Below are 22,613 nucleotides of genomic sequence, written 5' to 3' on the forward strand. Positions count from 1 at the left end.
CCCCTTCAAGTAGCCAAGGGATAATAGTTTGATCAATTATCCCAAAGGTTCGTAAGCTCACACTGTGCCTTTTTGATATCTCTTTGGGCAGATCAAACTGCAAGTGCCAAAAGGGAACGATACAATGCAGATGGATCAAGCCGAGATGCTTCCTCCTCCCCAGGAGAATGCTTTGGACAACAGTCAGACACGAGAAAAGATCAAACAGAAGATCAAAGAGGTCGAGGAAAAGCAACCAGAGATAAAATCGGGCTTCATGGCCTCCTTTTTGGATTTCTTAAAATCAGGAAAGAGGCAGCAGCTGCCCACAGCCAACACCAGCCCCTCAAAGAACCGACCACCATCTGCCCAGCAAGCATCACAGGCTTCGTTTGGTATGGCTTCTCAAATGCTCTCTGGGCCTCTAGACTCAACGGAGAGTGATAGTTTGGTCATGAGCTGTACCAGCCCTTGTAAGAGGTTGGATGACGAATTGAAGAGGAACTTGGAGACCTTGCCTTCCTTCTCCTCAGATGAGGAGGACTCTGTAAGCAAAAATCAAGATCTGCAAAAGAGCATCTCTTCAGCCATCTCGGCACTCTATGATCCTACTGACCGCAAAGAGATAGAAAACACAGGTCAGTAATTGTAATAATTTTTTAAGGAGTCCTTCTTGCTCCCAAATCAATAAGCACTCTACCCAATCAGTTTAGGGCAAATTTTTAACAATGAAGTCCATGATCATTATTATTATTTCTTGATCGTGCAATCTGTTCAACAGTAATTTTTTTTTTGGTTAAAACAGCACCTGTTGTGGAAGAAGAGAAGGTGGCAAGTCCTGTTCCTTCTGAACCTTCTTCACAGCCAGAGCCACCAGTTGCAGTCTCACCACCATCTCCTCAAGAAGCTCCAGCTCCTCCACCTCCTGAAGAACCTCCAGCCGCCCAGTCGTCTCCTGAGCAGGAAGAACCGGAAGACTCGAGACCTCTACATCTGGCCAAAAAGCAAGAGACGGCTGCTATCTGTGGAGAGACTGATGATGAAGATGTGGAAAGCAGCGGCGAGGGCATCTTCCGAGAGCGAGATGAGTTTGTCATTCGTGTGGAGGACATCCAGGCACTCAAGGTTGGTTTAACTTGCTTTCACCAGACAACTCTTTTATCACTTATCCACAGAACCAGTCCGACCACTGGGACCTGGGCCAGTTGGCAGAAGGGGGCACTTCTATCCCCATTAGAATTGAGTAGCGGTGCGGTGCGCCTGCCCAACCGCTTCTCCATTCTCTTTGTGACTGCTGAACACTGTGCTTGGCTTTTTCCGCTTGGCGGCCTTTCGTCAGCTGCACAAACGGCTGTAGCTCAATGGTTGCAGTGGTATTGTGACACAACATGATCAAGTCACTACTGGGTACAGCCTCTTCAACATCGCAGGAACGGCGCCGCTGCGGTAGACGAGTATATTCTAGTTTAATTCAGTTCCTGAATTGATTAGGTTGGGGTTGTCCGATAGTGGTCAATCCCTTTAAGTTTAAAAGGACTCGTCAACAGCTAACTTGTGACATTATTTTTATGGTCCTGTAAGGTCTGTACTGAAGCTTAATTGTCTGCAGATGACATTTCCTTGAGAAGCTTGGGAATGGGCAGGTTATTGCACCGCGGTGTGTAGATGTTGAGGAATTTATGATCTGGAAGAAAGGAGAAACTTTTATAGAAGTTCACAGACACTAAAACAGTTTTTCAAAAAGGCGCTATTTGTACTGTATATAGCACTGTAATGGCCCCCCCAATGTAATTTTATTTTTTTTAGCATTGTCCCATTACCAGTAAGCATGTTTACATGCAGTCGTTCTGACTCTTCTAGTGTCCGGCACCCTCAAGGAAAATTAATCTCCCATCAGTGTCTTTCTCCTTCCACTCACACTGTCGGTCTTGTGTGTTTTATCTCCTAGCATTGTATAATCCTCTTCTGCTCTCACTGTCTGTCTTACAATCTCCCCCAGCAGTCCCAGCCATCTCCCTGTTTCTGTGACAATCTCCCCAGCAGTCCCAGCCATCTCTCTGTTTCTGTGACAATCTCCCCCCCAGCAGTCCCAGCCATCTCTCTGTTTCTGTGACAATCTCCCCCAGCAGTCCCAGCCATCTCTCTGTTTCTGTGACAATCTCCCCAGCAGTCCCAGCCATCTCTCTGTTTCTGTGACAATCTCCCCCAGCAGTCCCAGCCATCTCCCTGTTTCTGTGACAATCTCCCCAGCAGTCCCAGCCATCTCTCTGTTTCTGTGACAATCTCCCCCAGCAGTCCCAGCCATCTCTCTGTTTCTGTGACAATCTCCCCAAGCAGTCCCAGCCATCTCTCTGTTTCTGTGACAATCTCCCCAGCAGTCCCAGCCATCTCTCTGTTTCTGTGACAATCTCCCCAGCAGTCCCAGCCATCTCTCTGTTTCTGTGACAATCTCCCCAGCAGTCCCAGCCATCTCTCTGTTTCTGTGACAATCTCCCCCAGCAGTCCCAGCCATCTCTCTGTTTCTGTGACAATCTCCCCAGCAGTCCCAGCCATCTCTCTGTTTCTGTGACAATATCCCCCAGCAGTCCCAGCCATCTCTCTGTTTCTGTGACAATCTCCCCAGCAGTCCCAGCCATCTCTCTGTTTCTGTGACAATATCCCCCAGCAGTCCCAGCCATCTCTCTGTTTCTGTGACAATCTCCCCCCAGCAGTCCCAGCCATCTCTCTGTTTCTGTGACAATCTCCCCAGCAGTCCCAGCCATCTCTCTGTTTCTGTGACAATCTCCCCCCAGCAGTCCCAGCCATCTCTCTGTTTCTGTGACAATCTCCCCCCAGCAGTCCCAGCCATCTCTCTGTTTCTGTGACAATCTCCCCCCAGCAGTCCCAGCCATCTCTCTGTTTCTGTGACAATCTCCCCCCAGCAGTCCCAGCCATCTCTCTGTTTCTGTGACAATCTCCCCAGCAGTCCCAGCCATCTTTCTGTTTCTGTGACAATCTCCCCAGCAGTCCCAGCCATCTCTCTGTTTCTGTGACAATCTCCCCAGCAGTCCCAGCCATCTTTCTGTTTCTGTGACAATCTTCCCCCCAGCAGTCCCAGCCATCTCTCTGTTTCTGTGACAATCTCCCCAGCAGTCCCAGCCATCTCTCTGTTTCTGTGACAATCTCCCCAGCAGTCCCAGCCATCTCTGTTTCTGTGACAATCTCCCCCCAGCAGTCCCAGCCATCTCTCTGTTTCTGTGACAATCTCCCCCCAGCAGTCCCAGCCATCTCTCTGTTTCTGTGACAATCTCCCCCCAGCAGTCCCAGCCATCTCTCTGTTTCTGTGACAATCCCCCCAGCAGTCCCAGCCATCTCTCTGTTTCTGTGACAATCTCCCCCAGCAGTCCCAGCCATCTCTCTGTTTCTGTGACATTCCCCCCAGCAGTCCCAGCCATCTCTCTGTTTCTGTGACAATCTCCCCCCAGCAGTCCCAGCCACCTCTCTGTTTCTGTGACAATCCCCCCAGCAGTCCCAGCCATCTCTCTGTTTCTGTGACAATCTCCCCCCAGCAGTCCCAGCCATCTCTCTTTCTGTGACAATCTCCCCAGCAGTCCCAGCCATCTCTCTGTTTCTGTGGCAATCTCCCCCCCAGCAGTCCCAGCCATCTCTCTGTTTCTGTGACAATCTCCCCCCCAGCAGTCCCAGCCATCTCTCTGTTTCTGTGACAATCTCCCCCCCAGCAGTCCCAGCCACCTCTCTGTTTCTGTGACAATCTCCCCAGCAGTCCCAGCCATCAATCTGTTTCTGTGACAATCTCCCCCCAGCAGTCCCAGCCATCTCTCTGTTTCTGTGACAATCTCCCCCCAGCAGTCCCAGCCATCTCTCTGTTTCTGTGACAATCTCCCCCCCAGCAGTCCCAGCCATCTCTCTGTTTCTGTGACAATCTCCCCTCCCCAGCAGTCCCAGCCATCTCTCTGTTTCTGTGACAATCTCCCCTCCCCAGCAGTCCCAGCCATCTCTCTGTTTCTGTGACAATCTCCCCTCCCCAGCAGTCCCAGCCATCTCTCTGTTTCTGTGACAATCTCCCCTCCCCAGCAGTCCCAGCCATCTCTCTGTTTCTGTGACAATCTCCCCCCAGCAGTCCCAGCCATCTCTCTGTTTCTGTGGCAATCTCCCCCCCAGCAGTCCCAGCCATCTCTCTGTTTCTGTGGCAATCTCCCCCCCCAGCAGTCCCAGCCATCTCTCTGTTTCTGTGACAATCTCCCCAGCAGTCCCAGCCATCAATCTGTTTCTGTGACAATCTCCCCCCAGCAGTCCCAGCCATCTCTCTGTTTCTGTGACAATCTCCCCCCCAGCAGTCCCAGCCATCTCTCTGTTTCTGTGACAATCTCCCCAGCAGTCCCAGCCATCTCTCTGTTTCTGTGACAATCTCCCCCCAGCAGTCCCAGCCATCTCTCTGTTTCTGTGACAATCTCCCCCCAGCAGTCCCAGCCATCTCTCTGTTTCTGTGACAATCTCCCCCCCAGCAGTCCCAGCCATCTCTCTGTTTCTGTGACAATCTCCCCCAGCAGTCCCAGCCATCTCTCTGTTTCTGTGACAATCTCCCCCCCAGCAGTCCCAGCCATCTCTCTGTTTCTGTGACAATATCCCCCAGCAGTCCCAGCCATCTCTCTGTTTCTGTGACAATCTCCCCCCCAGCAGTCCCAGCCATCTCTCTGTTTCTGTGACAATCTCCCCAGCAGTCCCAGCCATCTCTCTGTTTCTGTGACAATATCCCCCAGCAGTCCCAGCCATCTCTCTGTTTCTGTGACAATCTCCCCCCCAGCAGTCCCAGCCATCTCTCTGTTTCTGTGACAATCTCCCCCAGCAGTCCCAGCCATCTCCCTGTTTCTGTGACAATCTCCCCCCCAGCAGACCCAGCCATCTCTCTGTTTCTGTGACAATATCCCCCAGCAGTCCCAGCCATCTCTCTGTTTCTGTGACAATCTCCCCCAGCAGTCCCAGCCATCTCCCTGTTTCTGTGACAATCTCCCCCCCAGCAGACCCAGCCATCTCTCTGTTTCTGTGACAATATCCCCCAGCAGACCCAGCCATCTCTCTGTTTCTGTGACAATCTCCCCCCAGCAGTCCCAGCCATCTCTCTGTTTCTGTGACAATCTCCCCCCCAGCAGACCCAGCCATCTCTCTGTTTCTGTGACAATATCCCCCAGCAGTCCCAGCCATCTCTCTGTTTCTGTGACAATCTCCCCCCCCAGCAGTCCCAGCCATCTCTCTGTTTCTGTGACAATCTCCCCCAGCAGTCCCAGCCATCTCTCTGTTTCTGTGACAATCTCCCCCCCAGCAGTCCCAGCCATCTCTCTGTTTCTGTGACAATATCCCCCAGCAGTCCCAGCCATCTCTCTGTTTCTGTGACAATCTCCCCCCCAGCAGTCCCAGCCATCTCTCTGTTTCTGTGACAATCTCCCCCCCAGCAGTCCCAGCCATCTCTCTGTTTCTGTGACAATATCCCCCAGCAGTCCCAGCCATCTCTCTGTTTCTGTGACAATCTCCCCCAGCAGTCCCAGCCATCTCCCTGTTTCTGTGACAATCTCCCCCCCAGCAGTCCCAGCCATCTCTCTGTTTCTGTGACAATCTCCCCCCCCAGCAGTCCCAGCCATCTCTCTGTTTCTGTGACAATATCCCCCAGCAGTCCCAGCCATCTCTCTGTTTCTGTGACAATCCCCCCAGCAGTCCCAGCCATCTCTCTGTTTCTGTGACAATGTCCCCCAGCAGTCCCAGCCACCTCTCTGTTTCTGTGACAATCTCCCCCCAGCAGTCCCAGCCATCTCTCTGTTTCTGTGACAATCTCCCCAGCAGTCCCAGCCATCTCTCTGTTTCTGTGGCAATCTCCCCCCAGCAGTCCCAGCCATCTCTCTGTTTCTGTGACAATCTCCCCCCAGCAGTCCCAGCCATCTCTCTGTTTCTGTGACAATCTCCCCAGCAGTCCCAGCCATCTCTCTGTTTCTGTGACAATCTCCCCAGCAGTCCCAGCCATCTCTCTGTTTCTGTGACAATCTCCCCCCCAGCAGTCCCAGACATCTCTATTTATGTGACAAATATTGGAAAACCCCTTTTTAATGTTTATTTTAATGTCTCTTGGCATAGTAAGATTATGCTAATTTCCACTTATGGCCCAGGTGTTGTAATGTCATGTTATTTTTTTTTTCTTTTTATCATATTACTATAAGAAAGTTCTACATGTATAAATCTTAAAGTCAGGATTGGTAAAATATCTGAAAAAGATTGTTCACCGGCAGATGATGTGTATTGAGCAGGTACAATACATCCTTCTTAAGTGCATCAGTGCTTGGAAGAATGATTTTGTGATTATTTACTGAAAAGAATATGCTATTTTACCTTTATGTATTATTATAAGTATACAGGCTCGGACTGGCCCACCGGCGAACAGGAGAAACCTCCGGTGGGCCCTCATGCTCTCCACTTATATGAAAAGTAGTTGGAACAATACATTTGTTTTATTATGTACAGACAAGGGCATCATCTCTGCATTCATTTAACAAACTGCCCCGTTTATTATTATATAGAAACGCAGGCAAATTTGTGAATGAGGGTAATGTGATCTTTGCATGTAGATGAACAGTGGGGCCCACCAGACTCCATGTTACTGGCAAGCCAGTCCAGGACTGTATGTATATTAATTGTTCTGCTTTTATCTCTAGCTTGCATTGCAGACTGGTCGGGAGCCACCTCCAATTTGGCGGGTACAAAAAGCTTTATTGCAAAAATTCACTCCAGAAATCAAAGATGGACAACGCCAATTCTGTGCCACCAGCAACGTAAGCACCCCCTTTTTTTTTCTCTAAACCTACATACCCTATGGGACAATCCCTACGATTGCCGTGTTGTGTTTCCATATGGACTTTATAGTTTGTAGCTGGATCGATTCCTGCATTACCAGTGTACTATGAGTAATCTTCAGCATTGAATTCAACGGCGCGAAGTCAAGGTCCCCCCCTAGGCAATAAAAAATGCCTAAAAATCCCCCCCGATGATCGTACACCGTGCTGAACATTAAAAGAAAACTGAAGGCCCCATGTAGAGAACCTAGAATGATGGCTTGTGACAATGTGAAGGACGTTGTTGTTTTGTTTTTTTGTTTTACATCTAGTACTTGGGGTACTTTGGAGATGCCAAGAACCGCTACCAGCGACTGTATGTCAAGTTCCTTGAGAATATCAACAAAAAGGACTATGTGAGAGTATGTTCCAGAAAGCCGTGGCATCGGCCCCTGCAGACCATGAGGTGACGTCCAGTTTTCTTATCTAGAGTTGTGTATATACTGTATATATAATGTATGTGCTTGTCTATCAATAAGCATATGTAAATATGTGCGTCTGTGTGTAATAAGAAATAAATATATATATATATATATATATATATATATATATATATATATATATATATATATATATATATATATATATATAATATATGGGTACAGAAAGTACTCAGACCCCTTTACATTTTTCACTCTTTGTTTCATTGCAGCCATTCGGTAAATTCAAAAAAGTTCTTGTTTTTTCTCATTAATTTACACTCTGCACCCCATCTTGACTGGAAAAAAAACAGAAATGTAGAAATTTTTGCAAATTTATTAAAAAAGAAAAACTGAAATATCACATGGTCATAAGTATTCAGACCCTTTGCTCAGACACTCCTATTTAAGTCACATGTTCTCCATTTCCTTGTGATCCTCCTTGTGATGGTTCTACTCCTGTATTGGAGTCCAGCTGTGTTTAATTAATCTGATAGGACCTGATTTGGGAAGACACACACCTGTCTATATAAGACGTCACAGCTCACAGAGCATGTCAGACCAAATGAGAATCATGAGGCCAAAGGAACTGGCCAAGGAGCTCAGAGACAGAATTGTGGCAAGGCACAGATCTGGCCAAGGTTACTACAGAATTTCTGCAGTACTCAATGTTCCTAAGAGCACAGTGGCCTCCAGAATCCTTAAATGGAAGACGTTTGGGACCACCAGAAGTCTTCCGAGACCTGGCCGTCCAGCCAAACTGAGCAATCGTGGGAGAAGAGCCTTGGTGAGAGAGGTAAAGAAGAACCACAAGATCACTGTGGCTGAGCTCCAGAGATGCAGTAGGGAGATGGGAGAAAGTTCCACAAAGTCATCTATCACTGCAGCCTCCACCAGTCAGGCCTTTATGGCACAGTGGCGGACGGAAGCCTCTCCTCAGTGCAAGACATGAAAGCCAGCATAGAGTTTGCTAAAAAAAAAAACACATAAAGGACTCCCAGACTATGAGAAATAAGATTCTCTGGTCTGATGAGATGAAGATAGGCCTTTTTGGTGATAATTCTAAGCGGTATGTGTGGCGAAAACCAGGCACTGCTCATCACCTGCCCAATACAATCCCAACAGTCAGGGTCGGGCGTCAGCACCCGGGCAAGTGCCGGGGCCCTGAGCAGGCTGGGGGCCCACTCGTCGTCGGGGACACTGGCGCGCTATAGTGCCGGCCCCCGCGAGTGGGCCCCCCGCCTGCTTCGGGCCCCGACACTTGCGATACTTAACCTCTCCTGGTTCCAGAGCTGCAGCGTCTTCCATCCTCTGACTGTGACGTTCAGGTCAGAGGGCGCGATGACATCACCAGTGCGCGACCTCTGCCTGAGCAGTCGCAGCACAGAGAGCAGGAAGACGCCGACGGTGAGGAGTCCAGAGCAGAGCAGCGACAAGCAACGAGAGGTGAGAATTTCATTTTTTTTTTTTTTTTTTTTTATATATTTGGAGCAATATATGCGGACATCAGAAGGGGCCCATATATGGAGCATTATATGGAGCATCTTATGGGGCTAATAATATAGGGAGCATCTTATGAAGCCAATTCTATAGGGAGCATTATATGGGGCCAATTTAATATGGAACAGTATATGGGGCCAATAATATATGAAGCATTTTATGGGCCCATTATACATGGAGCATCTTATGGGGCCAATTATTTTTGGAGCATTATATGGGGCCCATTCTGTATGGAGCAATATATGGGACTCCGTATACTGTGTGGAGCATTATATGAAGCCCATTATATATGGAGCAATAGATGGGGCCCATCATATACTGTGTGGAGAATTATATGTGGCTCACTATACTGTATTGAGCATTATATGGGGTCAATTTCGTATGGAGCAATATATGCGGCTCATTCTGTATGGAGCACTCTGTGGTGCCCATTAAACTGTATGGAGCATTATATGAGACTCATTATTCTGTATGGAGCATAATATTGGGCTCATTATTTTGTTTGGAGCAATATATGGGACTCATTATTCTGTATAGAGGACTATGTGGTGCCAATTATACTGTATGGAGCACTATATGGGGCCATTATACTGTATGGGGCTCATTATTCTGTTTGGAGCAATATATGGGGCTCATTATTCTGTATAGAGGACTATGTGGTGCCAATAATACTGTATGGAGCACTATATGGGGCCATTATACTGTATGGGGCTCATTATTCTGTTTGGAGCAATATATGGGGCTCATTATTCTGTATAGAGGACTATACTGTCCGCTTTCTGAGCTAATGTAGAATGCACAATAGATATCACTCATGTAATGTAAGAGGTATGTGAAATCTTTGCCATTGTACTATACCTATATTTCTCTGCCGTAGCCGTGCATTATGAATTGTGGTATGTGTTAAAGGGACCCACCGGGACTCTTTCGCCCAGGGCCCATGAAAACCTGGAGCCTGCCCTGCCAACAGTGAAGCATGGTGGTGGCAGCATCATGCTATGGGGGTATTTTTCAGCTGCAGGGACAGGACGACTGGTTGTCATTAAAGGAAACATGAATGTGGCCAAGTACAGAGATATCCTGGATGAAAACCTCTTCTCTGCTCTAGACCTCAGACTTGGCCGAAGGTTCACCTTCCAACAAGACAATGACCCTAAGCACACAGCTAAAATAACAAAGGAGCAGCTTCAGAACAACTCTGTGCCCATTCTTGACCGGCCCAGCCAGAGCCCTGACCTAAACCCAATGGAGCATCTCTGGAGAGACCTGAAAATGGCGTCCACCAACGTTCACCATCCAACCTGACGGAACTGGAGAGGATCCGCAAGGAAGAATTGCAGAGGATCCCCAAATCCAGGGGTGAAAAACTGGTTGCATCATTCCAAAGAAGTCTCATGGCTGCACTAGATCAAAAGGTTTTTCTACTCAATGCTGAGCAAAGGGTCTGAATACTTATGACCATGTGATATTTCAGTTTTTCTTTTTTATAAATTTGCAAAAATTTCTACATTTCTGTTTTTTTTCAGTGAAGATGGGGTGCAGAACGTGCATTAATGAGGAAAAAAATGAACTTTTTTGAATTTACCAAATGGCTGCAATGAAACTGAGTGAAAAATGTAAAGGGGTCTGAATACTTTCCGTACTCACTGTACATAGTATATTTGTCTGTGTGTATAAAGATGTGTATGTATGTCAGTGGATTCATCATTTGATGTATATCCGCACTCTCTGTAATCAGTGTTACGGTTTCATGTCATTATCCTAAATCTTGTAAGTGAAGTGCATAGAAGGGAGGATGCCCGAAGATTTGCACATAGGGAAGGGAGCTGATGACCCGGGTCATTAATAAGAGGACTCTTAAAATAAAGATAGATTTATTACCTGAATGATAAAGGACAAGTGCCGAGTTGATGAAAGCAAATGATAGGATTCCTGGCGTTACATGGCGGTGTGGAGATTAGAGACCACCCTACTGGTGACCTTGGGGGGCGACCTCACTGTGAGGCTTCAGTACTGATCAGAAGGTCACGTGTTGCAGTATTTGGCAGCAGAGCTGTGGACATCATATTCTCCCTCTTAATAATGGATTACCTGACAGCTGAGCATTCTGCAAGACTGCGTTGTTCTGACATCGTATCGTCTATTGTAATAGTTCTCTAATGTGCTGCAAGGTGGGTGCAATAATTTTGCACTGACCGTGTCGCCCAGGGCTACTGTTGGACCTCCACATGCCGAGAGCCAACACTTCAAGATGACCTTGCCGTGAATATGTAGTTTTGTTACCCAGTGTAAATGCCGCTGTTCTCCTGATTCCGGCGTTATTTTTCTTTTGTTCCTGCTCCTCTCCATTTTTGAGATATGGCCCAATCTTCACTCTAGTCTTGTTGGCCAACTGGGCGCGTCACCAATGCTCTGTACTTACCATATTTACTGTATACACGTGACTGCTGCAGCCAATCACTGGAAGCAGCGGTGATGTCTGAATCACCACTGCGGCCAGTGATTGGCCGACGTGATCACATGCTTGTCCAGGACAGAAAGGGCACTACCGAGACTGGTAGGTGTTGTTTTGTTAAATCGGGCCTGGAAGACCCCCATAAATTGGGGCATAGGGGTAATTTTCCAATTTCAAAGGTGACTGAACTTATTTTATTTTTTTTTTATACTCCTTGGAAACCACAATTTTGGGATTTTTTTTTTCAAGTTCTTTGTCATGTTGGAAAATTCTCCAGTAGTCTTTGGATTTATTTTTATAGGAGGAAATTTATTATTTTATTATTTAGAATTTTTTTTTTTTTGTATATTTGCATCTAATGCAATCATCTTTTATGTTTCCGTTGTAGAAGGCAAAGTCAAACAAAAGCACCTGGAGCTAAAAGTCCGGTGGCCGTGACCAGGCCAGAGAAATGCGATAAATCAGATTGCTTGGTCAAAATGGAACCCGTTCAAAGACCTGAAAAAACGGACGCTGGAGAGAAGATTGAGAAACTGGAGAAGCTTGAAAATACTGAAGAAGAGGAAAACATTGAAAAGGACGAAGCTGTTCGCAATATTGAAAAGGCAAATGTTGAAGAAGATCAAGAACCTCAAAATGTTGAAACCAACATAACAAAGGAAGGGGCTCCTGTAGAAACTGAAAAAATAATCGAAAAGGTTGATCCAGTGGAAAAGACAGAACCCTCACACCAAAATGAAGTCCTGGCTAAGAATAGTGACGTATCTGAACCTGTGGTGCAGGATAAAATTGTAGTTACGGCGAAACCTGAGCCACTGGCCAAGGCAGAGAAGTCTGAGCCTATGGCAAAATCGGAAACTACCGAACCCACGTTGACACCTGAAAAAGTTGAAGTGGTGACGAAAGTGGAAAATACAGACACAACTGTAAAAACTGAAAAAAGCCCACATGCAGCAAGACCTGAAAAACAAGAACCTACTCCAAAGACTGAAAGGATTTCATCTGCTGGAAGGCAAGAAAAGTTGGAACCGGGTACAAAGGCTGAGAAGATTACCACAGGTGGTAAGCAAGGAAAGCCGGAACGCATTGTAAAAACAGAAAAGGCTTCTGCCGTGAGACAAGACAAACCTGAACGTATTATAAAACCAGAAAAGAATTCAACAACAGTAAAGAAGGACAAGGTGGAACCTGTCGTAAAGCCCACAGCTCCCGTAAGACGAGAGAAGGTGGACACTACAGTCAAAGCAGAGAAAAATATAACCGTGGTCAAGCCAGAGAAGATGGAACTAAAACCAGACCCAAAAGTGGAGACAACCCGAAAAGCTTTGAAGACTGAATCTTCAGTAAAGTTGCCTCCGCCAACAGAAAGGTCATTAAAAGATGAGATATTGGAGGCACCAAAGAAGGCTGAAGTAGAGAAGATAGAAAAACCTGAAGCACCCAGTAGAGCGGAGCAGAATGAAGCATCAAAGAAACAGGCCAAGGCAGAAGCGGTGGAACAAACAGCAAAAAGTGAAGTACCAAAAAAATCCGAGGGAGAATTGTCTCAAGAGAAAGGAATTAGGAAGGAAAAGGTAGAAAAAACTTCAAAGATGGACAAGCCAACAAAGGCTGAACGTTCTGAAAAAACTGGGAAGGTTGAACGTCCAGACAAACCAAACAGGATAGAGAGAACTGAAAAATCACGAAGGCTGGAGAGATCCGACAAATCGCCAAGGTTGGAGAGAGCCGAGAGGTCGCCTAGGTTGGAGCGAGCCGATAGATCGCCAAGGTTGGAGCGAGCCGATAGATCGCCAAGGTTGGATCGAGCCGATAGATCCCCAAGGTTGGAGAGAGCAGACAAATCGCCCAGGTTGGAGCGAGCCGATAGGTCACCAAGGTCGGAGAGAGCTGAAAAGATAGCCAAGGCTGAGAGGCCTGACAAACCTATTAGAGCTGAGAGATCTTCTAAAACCGCCAGGACAGACAGGTCTTCAAAAACGGACAAGTCCGAAAGACCGGAAAAAATGCCTAAGTTAGAAAGAATGGAGAAACCAACGAAGCTTGAAAAAGTGACAAAGAACGACAAAGTTGAGAAAGTTGTCCGAGTTGAGAAGATTGAAAAACACATAAGGGTAGAAAAAGTGGACAAAGTAGAACCAACGCCTCCTAAAGTAGCACTAAAACCTAAACAAAAACACACAAAAGTAAAGGCTGAACCACCACCGAAGAAGAGGAAAAAGTGGTTCAAAGAGGTGGCATCATCCTCCGATTCTGACTCTTCACCTGACCAGCAGAGTGAAGAAGGTAAGATGATGATTATAGAAATATGACCAAACTGTTCTCACAACACTGCTTATAATTAACGTCAATGAGTGTCAGGACAGTGGCGTCTGTCAGCGACACTATCAGATTTCCCTACACCACCAACCATGCCATGTAAATGCCTCTGTCAGTGGTGGATCGCGGTATTTAAATGGTTAAGCAATAGCAATTGGATCACTGTACTGTTACATGAAGATGTCAGCTGTGTATCACAGCCAGCATCTCCTGGGTTATGGCGCTAGCTCAGCTCCTGTATCCTATACATACATGTCACAGATTGGTGAGAGCATATCACTAGCCATGACTTTAAATGTGGCGGATATCCTCCGGGATCCCCGCTAATTCTGAGAATGAATGGACTGCAGCTGACCCTGGTCACTGTAGAAATATGAGGAAATTATTTACATATTCTGAATAAAATACTCAGTTTTTTGTTTTGCACATGGCGCCACCTGTAGGCAACTGTGTTGTATTACACCACTCCAGACATGGCAATTGTTTTTTTTCCCCCTTAATACTTGGCCTGCTATATATGATCTAATATATATCTAACAACGTGATAAGGGCAAATCAAATAACCTTAATGTTTTACATGTGCTTTGCAGAGCGCGTTCCCGTTGGCCGAGTACTGAACACAAGAGCCATGAAGGAGATGTACCGAAGCTACATTGAGATGTTGGTCAGCACGGCATTAGACCCGGATATGATCCAAGCATTGGAAGATACAAGTGGTGAGTGGCAATTACAATGCCTCTCCAACAGTTTGCTACATATGCAACAAGTCAATACTTTAAAGGGGTTTTCCACCTTTTGTGACATTTTTTTTTTTCTTACCTAACTTAAATACATGTATTTTTGGCTAAAAATAATTTTTAGACCTAAATAAATGTATTTGTTAAAAAAAAAAAAAATATATATATATATATATATATATATACTTATACATATAGTTTTACTTTTACTTAAATGCATATGTATAAATAATGTCAGAATTATCTTTCTTCTGCAAATGCAAATTTTGTAATTCAAACCGAAGAGTAAAAAAATTATTTTTAGACCTCAATGAATGTATTTGTTTAAAAAAAAAAAAAAAAAAAAAAAAAAATATATATATATATATATATATATATATATATATATATATATATATATATATATATATATATTTATTTATTTTTATATATTATAAATTATATATAATATTATATATATATATAATCTTTCTTATAAATGCATGTTTTGGAGGTCTAAAAATTATAAATATAAATGCATGTTTTGGGGTCTGAAAATTATCAAATGCATTTTATAAATATTTATTTTTAAAATATTTTTTAAATTTTGTATTAAAAGTATTTGGGGTGTAGGCCAGCATTAGTCTCAATGAATGGTCTGTGTAGCCAGGTCAATGACCGGCAGTTCATTGCCCCTTATGCCGTGTCACTGTTTATCTTCCTCCTCTGTTCCAGACGAACTTTACCTTCCGCCCATGAGAAAAATCGATGGAATTGTAAATGAACACAAGAAAAAAGTCCTGAAGAAGATCTCTCTGAGCTCATCCGCTCAGGTAATGTCCCACTGTAGACATACACTAATGCGATAGATGGATATGTTATTTTTTGGCTTAAAATGTATGTTTTGGGGTCTAAAAATTATACAATATTTTATTTATTTTTCTTGAAATTTTTATTAAAAGTGCTAATTTTTTCTATATATTTTTAAGGCTTGGAGCTGTAGAGTTAAATTAAAATTATTTTGCTGCCACCACTAGAGGGAGTTTGTTGTCTACATACTTGTATAGCTTCCATTGAATGCAATGACACATTTGTCTACAGTGAGCTCCCCCTAGTGGTGGGCAGAGGCAGATAAAATTAAGTGTTTAGAGCAGAAGCTAAAAGAAATTGAGGGATTTTGAGATTTGGAGCGTTTACTCTTCAAAAAAATTTCTGACAACAAGCTTTATATTTATTATTATTTATAAGTGCAGACTTTTCTAGTTTTTTTTTTACTTAATATAAATATAATATAAAATATAAATGCTCATTTATTGATTATTTATTTTGCATCTTCCGCTTTCAATGACCTGTAGGAGGCGCTTCACACGTTCCCACAACTGAGTATTGATCCTGGAGAATCTACCGTCAGGATGAAGCCGGGAGGAGAGCCCTACAACCGAAAAACACTCAATAAATTAAAAAAGAATGTAGCCAAACCACAGGTATAAAATGATCTTACATCTAAAAAGGACCAAGATAATAGCGTGCAGGATGTGTCATAATGGTAAAGCCGAGGCGTTTGGATGTACACATGCCCATTATATAGTGCTTGGGAATAGAAGCAATTTACTGCTGTTTAAAATTTTTAGCCGTTCTTGAGATATTCCCATTTATTTATTTATTTCGTTGCCTTGGAGACCGACCACCTCAGCTAGACAAAATATGCGCAGTGCTTACAAGCTCTTTTCTAATAAGCTCACAAGCATGGTTTAGAAGCTGAGGAGAATCACCGCAGAGCATTGTTACCTCTCAATCGCAGCTAGCTTCAGCGCTGCGCTTACAAGCTATAGACAACAGCGGTGGTCGGTCCCCTAGGCAACGAGATAGAAACAAAATAAAAGTGTGAATATCTCAAGAACGGCTGAAAATTTTAAATGGCAGTAAATTGCAAAAGTGCTTGTTTTTACAAGCTGTATCCGACAATACCCATCTACGAAGATGGGGAATAACCCTTTAAATTTTTGTTAACGTTGCGGTCTCTGTCATTAATATTTATTTATTTTATTATTTTAAGGAATTTAAGGTGGATGCCGAGAAGTCACTTTATTACTCTCTGTACCATTCCTTGCATCACTACAAGTTTCACACCTTCCTACGTTGCAAGCAAGAGGTAAGCGGATGAGTGAGGGAGTGGTAACTTCCTGCACCTTCTGGACTAATCGATCATTCTCAAAATTCTCAATTTAAGGGTAAAATCCGTATTCAGTGAAGACAGATTGTTACATTACCGAGATGGGAGATGATAGTTGGTGCTCATAAACTTCTATGGGAAAGTTAGCTGTCGTTTCAGGGGAACTTGTAGCGGAAAATTATTGCAATTACACGTTTTGTTATACACATGTTTATTTCCTTTGTAAGTACTGTATCAACACAAAAAATACAAAAAAAGGCAAATTGGACATAGTTTCACACACCAAAAATGGGCCGGACAAAATTGTTGGCACCTTTTCAAAATTGTGGTTAAACAACTTTGTTTCTAGCATGTGATGCTCGTTCAAACTCGCCTGTGGCAAGTAACAGGTGTGGGCAATATGTAAATCGTACCTGAAACCAGATAAAAATGGGAGAAGTTGCCTCAATCTTTGCATTGTGTTTGTGTGTGCCACACTAAACATGGAGAACGGAGAGAGAAGAGAACTGTCTGAGGACTATGGTGAACAACATAATCAAGAAGTTTACAACCTTGGACATGGACGGCAGAGAAAAACTGGTGAAAGGTTGTAACACAGGATAGTCCGGATGGTGGATAAGCAGCCTCAATAAAGTTCCAAAAAAATTCACGCTGTCCTGCAGGCTCAGGATGCATCAGTGTCAGTGCAAGCTAACTGTTCACATGTGAATGAAATGAAACGCTATAGCAGGAGTCCCAGGAGGATCCTACCGCATACATAGAAACATAAAAAAAAAACTTTGGATTTTGCCAAAATGTATGTCTTGTGGAAAGATAAGACCAAAATAGAAGTTTTTGGTAAAGAATATCATTCTACTGTTTACCAAAAATGAAATGAGACCTACAAAGAAAAAAACACATTACCTACAATCAAATATGGTGGAGGTTCAAAGATGTTTTGGGGCTATTTAGCTGTCTGTGGCACTGGCCTTGACTATGTGGAAGACCTTATGAAATATGAAGATCACCAAAGGATTTTGAGTTACATTGTTGTGCCTTGGGTGAGAAAACTGGGTTTGTGTCCTAGGTCATGGGTCTTCCGGCAGGACAATGACCCCAAACATACTTCAGGAAGCCCCCAGAAATGGATGGAAACAAAGTGCTGGCGAGTTATGGAGTGGCAGAAATGAGTCCAGATCTAAACCCATTGAACACCTGTGGAGAGACCTTAAAATTGCTGTTGGGAAGAGAGCGCCTTCAAATATGAAAGACCTGGAGCAGTTTACGAAGAGTGGTCAAAAATTCCAGATGAGAGGTGTAAGAAGCTTGTTTTTGGTTATAGGAAACGATTGATTGCAGTTATTTATTCCAAAGGGTGAAACCAAAATATTAAAGGTGATATCTGGGACTGTAAAATAAAAAAAATGGCATGTAGTTGCTAACTACCTGTCTATTGTGCCCGGCGCTGGTCATTGACCGCTCCTGCCAGAGATTCAGCTACTTCCTGTGAACAGAGCAGCAGCTTTTTCTCTTCCTGTTGACAGGGCAGGACTACTAATGTCATGCTGATTGACAGCTGGCTTCCCCCAAATAGGCAATGTGGAAACCACTGTCAATCAGCATGACACCAGTAGTCGCGCCATGCCAACAGGAAGAGCAGCTGCTGTTCTGCTGGCAGGGAGCAGCTGAATCTCTGGCAGGAGCGGTCAATGACCGTTGCCGGGTACAACGGACAGTAGTTGTCTTTTTTTTTACTTTTTTTTTTTTTTTTAAGTCCCAGATATCCCCTTTAAGTTGAGGGTATCAATAATTTTGTCCTGCCCATTTTTAAGGTTTTTATGTGAAATTATGTCCAATTTGCCTTTTTTTCTCTGTTTTTTTTTGTGTTCCAATGTACACAAAGGCAATAAACGTGTGTATAAAAAAATGTGTAATTGCAATAATTATCTGGGAGAAATATTTCATTTTCTGGAACAATTTCAAGGGTGCCAACAATTTTGACCGTGACCGTATGTGGTGGTCTACATCCACCAGGTCTCTATGACAATACTGTCAGAACAGGCTGTGTAGCCATGAGAAATCAGGTGGCACACATTTTTTGGTCCTTCAGTGCTTAATATCTTTCTTCGGTTTTCATGTTTTAGACTCCAAGTGGAGACTCATTTTTAGCGGTTATTGATTTTTATTTTCTTCATAGTGAAATCACAGCAAAATTTGAGAAAAATTGGGACAGAAAACAAATTTAAATATAATATCCCCCCCACCCCCATTTTTTTATTTATTTTTTTTACACACCAGGAGTTTTTCAAAATCTGAAATGGGGGAAAAACACAAAAAAAAATTGCATTGAAATTAATGTCTTTTTTTTCTTACTTTTATCTTTTTGTTGACTTTTATGGTGGTTTTTGGAGCACATATGCTCAAAAAAAATCTCAAGGCTCCATCTGCAAGTAGCCTAAGTGTTTATTTTACTGATGAGTAGACATGGGAGAATCGATTCGCAGCGCTCTAGTCCATCGGCCAGGTCTGTATTTCTGAAAACCACCTCATACTTGGAGGCATCTCTGGCTCTTCTTGTCTGGTCCATCGGTCAGGTCTATATTTCTGAAAACCACCTTATTCTTGGAGGCATCTCTGGCTCTTCTTGTCTGGTCCATCGGCAAGATCTGTATTTCTGAAAATCACCTCATTCTTGGAGGCATCTCTGACTCTTCTTGTCTGGTCCATCGGTCAGGTCTGTATTTCTGAAAACCACCTCAATCTTGGAGGCATCTCAGGCTCTTCTTGTCTGGTCCATCGGCCAGATCTGTATTTCTGAAAACCACCTCTATCTTGGAGGCATCTCTGGCTCTTCTTGTCTGGTCCATCGGTCAGGTCTGTATTTCTGAAAACCACCTCAATCTTGGAGGCATCTCTGGCTCTTCTTGTCTGGTCCATCGGTCAGGTCTGTATTTCTGAAAACCACCTCAATCTTGGAGGCATCTCAGGCTCTTCTTGTCTGGTCCATCGGCCAAGTCTGTATTTCTGAAAACCACCTCATTCTTGGAGGCATCTCTGGCTCTTCTTGTCTTGTCCATCGGCCAAGTCTGTATTTCTGAAAACCACCTCATTCTTGGAGGCATCTCTGGCTCTTCTTGTCTGGTCCATCGGCCAAGTCTGTATTTCTGAAAGCCACCTCATACTTGGAGGCATCTCTAGCTCTTGTAAGCTTCTTGGAGCTGGCTCAACTTCATGTGTGCTTCAGGCCGCATTGGTGTCGTCGCACCAGTCAAAAGAATAACCGGGATGTAAAGAGACTTTATGGCCTCCCAGACCTGGCCGATGGACCGTAGTCCTGCAAATCGATTCTCCTATCTGTACAAACGAGTCTTCAACCTTTATTTAGTTGTGTTACTAGAATCATACTTTTTATTACTTTGTACACCCATCTCGTGGTTGGCTTTGTTTGATTGTCACTCCGGTTTGCCACTAACCACCGTTGTTTTCCCCGCCTTTTCCAGACCAACGCAATAGAAGAACAGAATGACGACTTGGGTCAAGAGGAGGTGGTTCAGCAGTGCATGAGAAACCAACCTTGGCTCGAAAAAGTCTTCGATTCTTTCATCGACCTTCTCACGCAAGCACAGAATAAGTGCGCGTGACCAAACCCACGACAGCTACCTGAGGCTGCAGAACGAAGCGAAACCTGTCAACCAGGGATTCAATAGACAAACTGAAACCATGTGACTCGTCAAAAAAAAAAAAGATGAGAAAGAGAGACATGCCAGGCCGAAAAAAAAAAAAAAGGAAAGCGATCCTTTCCTGGACTTAACTTTGTGGTCGGGAAGACCGTCCACACAACAAGGCTATAAGAGGAGTAGCTGACGTAAGTGTTGGAGGCCTCAAGTTGACTTTCAGGTCTCTGGCTTCTGAATAGTGACACTTGGATGGAGGTGGTCCTCTCTTTCTCTTGACTTCTGTCTTCTTCCTTTTTGTTCTTTTACTGTTTTGTTTTTTTTCTCCCGCAGAGAAAGTTTCTATAAACGTACGTTGTTTTTGTTCCTCATCCTAGTCATACTCCCGTAAAAAGGAACGTTTTTTTTTTTTTCTGGCTCTGCCCTCTGCTCAGACCCGCATCCAATGACTGACACATTCTGACAGAAGACGGCAGGCTGACATTTTTTGGCCCTAATTCTTATTTATTGGGAAGCATGCGTGTATATGTTGTGCGTGTGTAAGAGCCAGAATCCCATCTTGGACTGGGTGGTGGGCATGTTTTTGTTTTTTGAGATTTTGGATTAACAAATCTTTTTTTTTTTTCGAAAAATACGACGATGCTCGCTTTTTCACTGCCAGTTTTGGTATGGTCACGCACTAAAATAAAATAAAAATCTTTATTAAGAATGCAAATCTAGTGTGTACAGCGTACACTGTACATTAATAGCAAATGGAGTGTCAGTGAACACAGCCTAAACTGTACATTAATAGCAAGTGCCAGTGAACACAGCCTAAACTGTACATTAATAGCAAGTGCAAGGGAACACAGCCTAAACTGTACATTAATAGCAAGTGCAAGGGAACACAGCCTAAACTGTACATTAATAGCAAGTGCAAGGGAACACAGCCTAAACTGTACATTAATAGCAAGTACAGTGCAGGTGAACACAGCCTAAACTGTACACTAATAGCAAGTACAGTGCAGGTGAACACAGCCTAAACTGTACATTACTAGCAAGTACAGTGCAGGTGAACACAGCCTAAACTGTACATTACTAGCAAGTACAGTGCAGGTGAACACAGCCTAAACTGTACATTAATAGCAAGTACAGTGCAGGTGAACACAGCCTAAACTGTACATTAATAGCAAGTGCAGGTGAACACAGCCTAAGCTGTACATAAATAGCAAGTACAGTGCCGGAGAACACAGCCTAAACTGTACATTACTAGCAAGTACAGTGCAGGTGAACACAGCCTAAACTGTACATTAATAGCAAGTGCAGGTGAACACAGGCTAAACTGTACATTAATAGCAAGTACAGTGCAGGTGAACACAGCCTAACCTGTGCATTAATAGCAAGTACAGTGCAGGTGAACACAGCCTAAACTGTTCATATTAATAGTATTAATTCAACAGTCACTTTTCAATTTTTATTGATTTTTTTTTTTTTATTATTATTATTTTTTGGGTGGACAGAAAGTTCTAAGGTATTTCTAGGAATCTGAGGGGCAAAAAAATTAATCTACTAAGGTCGCCGCCCTTGTTGCTGGTGGTTGTGGTCAATTCTAAGGGGGACGCTCCTGATTTTTTTATTTTTTTATTATTTTAACAGGGTACAGCTATTATCTCCAAAGATGTTTTGCGTAAATTTTGAAAGGTGATAGTCGTAAGAAAATGGTATCGTAAATCTGTGTTCTACTGTATTGAATTCGATGGAGGGTCCTACATGCAACCATAAAAGTTTTGTTAATCCAATATCAAATTTTTTTATTATTATTATTATTTTTTTTGTATTTTTGTTTCAAGAGTCCACAAACGGTTACCCTGACATTCAGTATTTTTCACGTCGCAGGATTATTTCTCTATGTCTTGTTAATAGCCCTTGACATAAAGATGGTGTTTTCTACGTTGATTTCTTTTCTTTTCTTTTTTCGAGAGGACGGGTGGAGCAGCTCTTATGATCCTTTGCTATTGGAAATTTGTAAAAAAAACAAAAAAAAAACAACAAAATTTGTGAAACCATATTAGGCATTTTGTAAGTATTTTACGTTAAATTTTGCTACCTTTTCCGTGTGCATAATATTCATCAGCCTAGAGGCTAAATTATTTGCCCACCCTGATCACCGTTATTAGGGGGGCTATACAACATGCCGACATCCACTTGTAACAAAAAGCAAAAGTTTTTAATTTTTTTTTTCTTTTTATTTGCTGTAGATGACTAGGGTGCGGTGGGCCTTCTGCCCCATAAATATAAAAAGGGTGATAATAAAAAATAATAATAAAAAAAAAACACAAAAAAAAACTAGATATTTTTTTAAATTCACAGTTCTAACATTATTTAAACATTATTACATGGTCGTATCTCCAATTTTTTTTTTTTTTTTTTTTTTTATAATTCTCGTGCATCAAATCACATATTCCCAGTATGTCGGAACGATGAAATGATGGGAGAGATGAACTGTTTTTGAGTGTTTTTAATTTTATGTTAATTTTTTTTTTTT

At 43.4% G+C, this 22,613-nt stretch overlaps 1 protein-coding gene across 1 annotated transcript in view; it reads left to right on the top strand.

Moving 5' to 3' along the window:
- PRR12 (proline rich 12) overlaps positions 1 to 21,327 on the top strand; it is a 77,986-nt gene extending 56,659 nt beyond the window's left edge. Inside the window, exons 5-14 of the mRNA XM_069742591.1 lie at positions 92 to 617; positions 785 to 1,104; positions 6,678 to 6,794; positions 7,127 to 7,260; positions 11,617 to 13,514; positions 14,138 to 14,263; positions 14,999 to 15,096; positions 15,619 to 15,747; positions 16,320 to 16,415; positions 19,916 to 21,327. Of these exons, the coding sequence (XP_069598692.1) occupies positions 92 to 617; positions 785 to 1,104; positions 6,678 to 6,794; positions 7,127 to 7,260; positions 11,617 to 13,514; positions 14,138 to 14,263; positions 14,999 to 15,096; positions 15,619 to 15,747; positions 16,320 to 16,415; positions 19,916 to 20,056 (3,585 nt within the window). The 3' untranslated portion in view covers positions 20,057 to 21,327. The remainder of the gene's footprint in view (positions 1 to 91; positions 618 to 784; positions 1,105 to 6,677; positions 6,795 to 7,126; positions 7,261 to 11,616; positions 13,515 to 14,137; positions 14,264 to 14,998; positions 15,097 to 15,618; positions 15,748 to 16,319; positions 16,416 to 19,915) is intronic.
- The last annotated feature ends 1,286 nt before the right edge of the window (positions 21,328 to 22,613 follow it).

This window comes from Ranitomeya imitator, chromosome 10, assembly GCF_032444005.1.
Source record: "Ranitomeya imitator isolate aRanImi1 chromosome 10, aRanImi1.pri, whole genome shotgun sequence".
In the NCBI taxonomy this organism is placed as follows: domain Eukaryota; kingdom Metazoa; phylum Chordata; class Amphibia; order Anura; family Dendrobatidae; genus Ranitomeya; species Ranitomeya imitator.